This window comes from Capsicum annuum, chromosome 4 (assembly GCF_002878395.1).
Source record: "Capsicum annuum cultivar UCD-10X-F1 chromosome 4, UCD10Xv1.1, whole genome shotgun sequence".
NCBI classification, from domain to species: Eukaryota; Viridiplantae; Streptophyta; class Magnoliopsida; order Solanales; family Solanaceae; genus Capsicum; species Capsicum annuum.
The window spans coordinates 3,150,492-3,158,466 of NC_061114.1; the positions used below are offsets into that span (position 1 = coordinate 3,150,492).

The 7,975-nt window shown below is 37.2% G+C and overlaps 1 protein-coding gene across 1 annotated transcript in view; it reads right to left on the reverse strand.

The window, feature by feature from the left end:
- Positions 1-7,975, reverse strand: part of LOC124897596 (LRR receptor-like serine/threonine-protein kinase RGI5) — a gene marked incomplete at its 3' end in the record, with an annotated part of 12,647 nt that continues 4,672 nt past the window's right edge. The window contains 1 exon segment of the mRNA XM_047410574.1: positions 1-204. Coding sequence (XP_047266530.1) covers positions 1-204 — 204 coding nt within the window.

The window sequence follows — 7,975 nt, forward strand, 5'->3', positions numbered from 1 at the left end:
TACCCAGAAAAAGTCTTTCAATGTTGGGTAAGATAGAACCTATGTTTAGCGGGAGGCTTCCTGATAGATTATTGCTTGTAAGTGCAATCGTTCTCAGCCCTGATATGTTGAAGATCTCCATATCAAGTGAACCACTAAAACTATTAAGTGAAAGATCAATTTTCTCCAATTCAACGAGATTGCTTATCTCTTTGGGTATTTCACCTGTCAACACATGAAGAAAGAGTGAATACAAGTGAGATGAACTAGTTAGGTCAGTGCTTATCTATGTGATACATGCTTTAGTTTGAATTGATGAAGAAGAATCTTAATTGGATAAGGTGTCGACTTAGAAAATTTTGTTCTAACTTTATATTTCTTTTTCCTTCATTTATATTTTTATTTGTTAAGATAGTGGAAAGTGTAATCAGCAAGTTGATGATTAGCTAGAGGAAGTTAATGTGTGTGATGTATGTGAGAGTGAGTTAGTTGATTAAGTGTGACAGCTGTCATTATACAGCTGTCACAAGGAGCAAACTAACTCTATAAATGTGACTTGTAGTGCCATAACAAGCTAATAGAAAATCAATCAATGAAAACTACTCTTCTTATAGATTCTTCTACTCCTTTTCTTCAAGTTCTTAGCTCAATACTATAGAAATTTAACATGGTATCAAAGCCACCACTGTTCACTAGCTGTAATCGGTACTAGAGACTATCGATTTCACCTGATCAGTGAGAATAGCTACTACTGTTCTATTGCTTACAGTGAGCTTTAATGGCGGTTACTCGAAACTCAGTTGCAGATCCTTCAACTACAACTGCAGCACCTGAAAATACACCTACTTCAGCTGGTACAATTGAAATTGACCACAATCATCCTCTGTATTTGCATCCAAACGACACTCCAGGTAGCTGTTTTATTTCTATCTAGCTTACTGGCACTGAAAATTATGCCCTATGGAGTAGATCTATGGCATTGAGTCTCATAGGCAAGAACAAAATAGGCTTTGTTGATGGGAGATATCCTAAAAATGACTTTGATGAATCAGTACATGATCAGTGGGAGAGAGTTAATGGTGTTGTTTTGTCATGGATTATGAATTCCGCACGAAAGGATCTGTTGAGTAGTATTATCTATGTCTCTAATGCTCATAATGTGTGGATAGATTTAAAGAGAAGGTTTGATAAGGTGAATGGCTCTAGAGTATTCTACTTTCATAGAAAAATTGTGACCCTCTCTCAGGGAACTCTGTCAGTTGCTGATTATTTTTCTCGAATGCGAATTCTTTGGGATGAATTTGATGCTCTTATTCCTTCTCCTAGATGTAGCTGCCCTGAATCTAGAAGTTATGCTCAAAACTTTGATTATCAAAGAGTATTACAGTTTCTAATGGGTCTAAATGAAACATACTCTCAGTGTAGAAGCCAAATCCTATTAATGACCCCTGTACCATCCATTACCAAAGTTTACTCCATGATTGTGGATCATGAAAGCCAGAGAACCATAGCTTCTAGTTCCTCTGTGGGACATATTAGTGGCACACTGGATGAAACAACTCTCTTTACACATAAACCAGGTTACAAAGGCAAAGGTGGATATCTAGGACCTAGTGGTTCAGTTGGTACAAGTTCAGTTAAGACTGCAGGTATCTATGAGGGAAGACCACTAGCTTCCACCTATAGAGGTGCTCCACAGAAAAAACCACCAGTGGTTTGTGAGTTCTGTGGTTATAATTGTCATACTAAGGATCAATGTTTCAAGCTAATTGGTTACCCATCAGATTAGCCCAAGTCCAAGAAGAAAGGATCAGGACAGTATGCACCTATGATAGACTCTGTATTCCCTGTAGGCCATACCCTACTAGTGATAAGCTGTCTCAAGCCAGTTCATCCCAGACTACTTCGAGTCCTACTCCTCATTTTACACCAGAACAATATCAACAACTTGTCATGATGCTCAACAAAGGAAAGGAGGACAAGGATTCCATTTTCCCTGCAGCAAATACAGGTATCATGATAGCTCCAACTAGTCCTATTGTATGTGATAAGTGGATTATTGACTCTGGTGCTACTAATCATATGGTCTCCAACCCTGATATGTTTCATAGTTATCATAAAATACCTCATTCTTCACAAAGTCAGGTCTATCTTCCAATAGGTGATGAGGTTCCAGTATCTCACAAAGGCACCTCTGGTGTAATTACCAATTCCCTCATTACTAATGTCTTATATCTTCCTCGGTTTAAATATAATCTTCTAGCTATATAAAAACTTACCAAGGAGTTGCAATGTTCAGTGAACTTTTTTCTTGACTTCTGCATCTTCCAGGATCTCTATACTGGCATGGTGCTGGGGATTGGTAAAGAAGGTCAAGGGCTTTATATTCTCCCAAATACTTCCTCTAAACTTACAAGTGTAAATAAGTATGCCAATAATGTGAAGTTTCTGTCTGATTCTAGTGTTCTGTGGCACAAAAGACTGGGTTATGCACTTGTTGAGTTGCTTAAAAGGCATGCTAAGCTAATTCATTTGACGTTTGAAGATCACATATGCACTATGTGTCCCCTTGCTAAGCTGACTAAGCTTCCTTTTCAGCGTAGCATCTCTGTGTCTAAGGCTCCCTTTCATCTTCTTCATTGTGATATATGGGGACCTTATAGAGTGCCTACCTATGATAAAAAGAGATTCTTTGTTACCATTGTTGATGATCATTCTAGATTCAGTTGTTTGTTTCTTATCCAGTTTAAGTCTGAAGTGATAGTTGTACTCAAAGATTTTCTGACTAGAATGCAAAACTTATTTTCTACTTCTGTGAAAATTCTGAGAGATGATAATGGTTGTGAGTTATTTAGTCATGAATTTAAATATCTTATGTCTAATCTTAGTATTTTGCATCAAACATCATGTGTCTATACCCCTCAGCAGAATGGGGTGGTGGAAAGAAAGCATAGAATTATTTTGGGAGTTGCAAGATCCCTCAAATTTCAAGCAGGTGTACCTCTCAAGTTTTGGGGTGAATGTGTTGAGACTGCTGTGTACTTGTTGAATAGAATTCCCTAAAAAATACTTCACTATAAATCTCCCTTTGAAATCATTCATCAACAGGTGCCTTCACTTTATCATTTAAAAGTCTTTGGTTGTTTAGGCTATGCCTCTAGTCCTTATTGATCAGATAAGTTTCCTGCTAGAGCAATTCCTTATATCTTTATGGGCTACTCATCCACCTAGAAAGGGTATAAACTATATGATCTTCATACTAGACTATTCTTTACTAGTAGTAATTTCAACTTTCAAGAGTCCACTTTTCCTTTCCTTCACCAAGTTACCACTGACTCTGAATTGTTTCCTGATCTGCAGTCCACTCCTATTAATCATTCAGTTCCTTTTTTCTCTCTCCCCTTTATTCCTTCTTCTACTTCTTCTCCAGTCTCTCCTGAGCTGGAGCATGGTCCTGTACCTTCACCCTCAGCTCCTACTCATCCCTTTACATCTCATTCTAAACCTCTTCTTCTCAGAAAATCCCCCAGACAAAAGAAACCTCCCATTTGGATCCATGACTTTGTCACTACCAAGCCTGTCTCAGCTCACTAATGTTTGTATCCATTATCTTCCTATGTCAATACTCTCAGATCTTTCCTCAGTATAATCAAACTATCTCTATCTATTCTTCTATTCCTGAACCCTCCAAAGATCCATCTTGGGTTGAGGCTATGTAGCTGGAGATTGCAGCTCTTGAAGAGAATCATACTTGGTCTATTGTTGACTTGCCACCTGGTAAAGTTCCTATTGGTTGTAGGTGGGTGAACAAAGTAAAGTACAAGGCAAATGGAGAGGTAGAAAGGTATAAATCCAAACTAGTAGCTAAGGGATATAGTCAACAGGCTGGGGTTGATTACTCAGATAGTTTCTCTCCTGTTGAAAAGATGGTGATAGCAAGGTCCATTATTGCTCTTACTGCTTCTCGACAATGGTTGAATTTTAAAATAGATGTACACAATGCTTTTCTTAATGGTGATCTGTGAGAAGAGGTATACATGTATATTCCTGATGGTTTTTTGAGACAGGGGGAGACTCAGAAAGTTTGCAAATTACACAAGTCCTTGTATGGTCTAAAGCAGGCCCCTAGACAGTGGAATAAGAAGCTGACTGATGCTCTCTCACAAATGGGGTTCAGTCAAAGTTATTATGACTACTCCTTGTTTACCAAAAATTCTGAAAATGAAATAGTGATTATTCTTGTCTATGTGGATGATCTGTTAATAACAGGAAACAACCTCACCTTGATTAATCAAGCTAGATCAGATTTGCAACAAAAGTTTAAAATGAAGTATCTTGGTGATCTGATGTTCTTCTTAGGCATAGAGGTAGCCAGGTCCAAGGAAGGGATAGTGATGAATCAAAGAAAGTATGATCTTGAACTTAAATCTTAGGCTGGACTAAGTGGATCAAAACCTGCTAGTACTCCACTAGAAATGAATCAGAAACTAACATCTGTGGAATATGACAATCATGTGTCCAATGGAACAGAAGATAATGCTGCAACTCTGAAGGATCCAACAATATATCAAAGACTAGTAGGAAGGCTATTGTATTTCACCATGACTAGACCTGACTTTTCCTTTGTAGTATAGGTACAAAGTCAGTATATGCACTCTCCAAAGACATCTCACATGGAAGCTGCATTGAGAGTAGTGAGGTACATAAAAGGTAATCATGTCTTGGGATTGTTTATGCCTACAGAAGCTTCTAACAAGTTGAAATCTAACTGTCACTCTGACTAGGGTTCTTGCTTACAAACTAGAAGATCAGTGGTTGGGTATGTAATAAAGTTTGGAGGTTCTTTAGTCTCTTCGAAATCAAAGAAACAAGAGACTGTGTCTAGGATCTCCGCAGAAGCAGCATTTAGAAGCATGGCTACTTGTAGTGCAGAGATCCCCTAGTTACTTGGACTATTTCAAGAGCCAGGAATTCAGATTAAACAACCTGTAGACTTGATGTGTGACAATAAAGCAACAATACAGATTGCTGCTAATCCTATTTTACATGAAAGGACAAAACACATTGACATGAATTGTCATTTTGTGAGAGAAAGAATCAGTCAGAAGATGATCAAGACCAATCATGTGCCTACATAGGAGCAACTAGTAGATATTCTCACAAAAGCCTTAGGGAAGAGTCAGCATGTGTCACGACCCGAACTAGGGCCTGGCCGTATGGACATCCCGAACCATGAAGTCCCGGAACGCCTTTCTCTATCTAGTAATCATGCACAATAGTCATATAAATAAAGAAGATGCGGAAACATAATCAGCTACAGAAACATGATCCAATTCTAATTTCAACATAAGTACAGAAACTATAGTGCAATTACATCTAAATAACATCTGACTCAGTCTGCAAAATCTCTACAACATGAAAATCTGACAACAGTCTGAAATCTGGGATAAGGCCCCCAGTAGACCAAAACTAAAATATGTGACATAATATGAAAAGACAGGCCTTCTGAAATAAAGAAGGCACACCAACTAAACACTGTAACTCTGTCTGATAACAATCTACTGCTTTTCTGGACCCCTAGACTAACGCTCAGAACCTAGAGGGGGAAGGGGGGTCAATACAGATGTACTGGTACGCAAAGTAATCCAAAATAAAATTTGAATATATACATAAAATAGTTGGACAGCAATTTGTCAAAATGTCATACATGAAATAGTCCTAAAACACATGGGCACCTTTCTGAAAAGTCATAAATCATTCTTGACAAAGTGGTTTCTAATCTTCGTATTAATTCTGAGTTAGGTGGCACTCCCTTACAATTCTGATATTCCACGGGCAGTATGGAATCCACCATTTACTTGGCGGGGAAGCCCCCAATCCGAGTGTGCTGCAGGGGTTGGAGTTTCTGATTTTGATACACCACATGGTACTAGGCCAGCGTAATATAATATACCCGGATCGACAAATCACGATTTTGGGCAATGAGTTGTCTGAACTCATGCCTTCTTTGGGGAACCACCTGAGCTCTCTTTATGCCCAATTTTATCCTGTTCTGAATCATGCATTATTTTAGTTTTTAACATCTAAAAATTAGGACTTTAAACATGCATTCTATTCTGTTCTGAATTACCATGGCATAATCTGAATTGGTGTCGTCACACCAAGACTTGCAAGTCCTATTTCTGAGCCATAATGTATCATGCATAATTCTTTCATTAAAACATAGTTTAGACTACCCAAACATGCAAATAGTATAAGAGATTTCATGTTCCGAAAGCATAAGGTAAAACTATGCAAGAACTCTTCAAACATAAGGTGGTCATGTGCTTTTGGCAAAATCCATGCACTCTTTCATTATATGTATTTTCAACATTTTTTCAATACAAACAACCCTCTCTTTTGAATTCAAGATTCATAACCAAATCATTCATAAATCAAGACACTTCCTAACATGTTTTTCAAGATGCATTTAAAAAACAATCCATATCATGTGAAACATGGGAACAATCACAACAAGAGAGGGATTTCTTGTGAGTCATGCTCTCAATTCGAATATTAACTTAAATCACATACTTATATATATACAATTTCAAATCAATATGGGGAAGGTCAAAAGACCAAAACAATACTGTCAAGATTTCTAAGCATGAATGTATTCATAAATCTGAAAACCTCTTTCTTAAAATCATGATTTCTATGCCCATGAGAATTTTAGGAAAATCCCGCATACCTCGATTTCGGAGAATAATGAATGATTCTTGAAGCTTACGGATTGGGGTTTTCAAATCTCTAATTATATTCAAAAACTCACGGTTAAATCTTGAATTATTTGGGATTCTTGTTTGAAACCCTAGAGAGCGTTCTTGATGAATTTTGGTGAAAGTGTATGTGTTTAGGTGTATTTGGGATTAAATCCCGTGTTTGGATGGGTTTGGGGCCATGGGAAATGTCTAGTTTGACCTTGGAATTTAAAATCCTGGACTGCAACACCGTAAAAAGCTTCACTGCGATGCGCTGGAAATCGCGATGAGCTATTGGAATTGACAATTGTCAATTTAAGGCTTATCGCGACGCGGTGGCCAGTCAATCGGGAATGCTGACACTAAAAATGCTCTAACTTTTTCACCGAGTGTATGTTTTAGGCGAATTTATTATCGATGGAAAGCTAATACAAAGATCTTTTATTTGATAAATAGTAGGCCACCCAGTTAGTTATATACAAAGAGCTATGGTTGATTGAAGTTGACTCAAGTTTCGACACTCACTAAAACTTGAACGATAGGAGAGCTTTCAACTTGACCTTGAGTTAGGGGACCTTTACGATCTCAATTCATGCTCAAATAGGTTTCCACACTACCTACTTGATTAACATAGAAAATTTGCATAGGATTTATGGCTTTTGGATCATCTAAGCATAGAAATGACGGTTTTCATTCTAGCCCGAAACACGGTGCATTACAGCATGAATATCCACTAAGTAAACTGGGAATGAAGAGCATCTTTAAGCCATCAACTTGAGGGGGAGTGTTAAGATAGTGGAAAGTGTAATCAGCAAGTTGATGATTAGCTAGAGGAAGTTAGTGTGTGTGAGTGAGTTAGTTGGTTAAGTGTGACAGCTGTCATTATACAACTATCACAAGGAGCAAACTAATTCTATAAATGTGACTTGTAGTGCCATAACAAGCTAATAGAAAATCAATCAATGAAAACTACTCTTCTTCAAGAATCTTCTACTCCTCTTCTGCAAGCTCTTAGCTCAATACTATAGAAATTTAACATTATTGATCAAAGTCTTAAGAAGGATGTACATGTTATATATTTTTTTCTATGTTTTATTTATTTTGTTTTTTTGTGTTTTTCTCTCTATTGGACTTCTTAATTTAATTTTCTATGGACTTTTATATGGACTCAAATATATAAAATGATACTTTATTGGAAGTTGCTAACTACTAATAGAAGTTCAAATTTACTGTTTAAACATTAAAATTTTTAATAG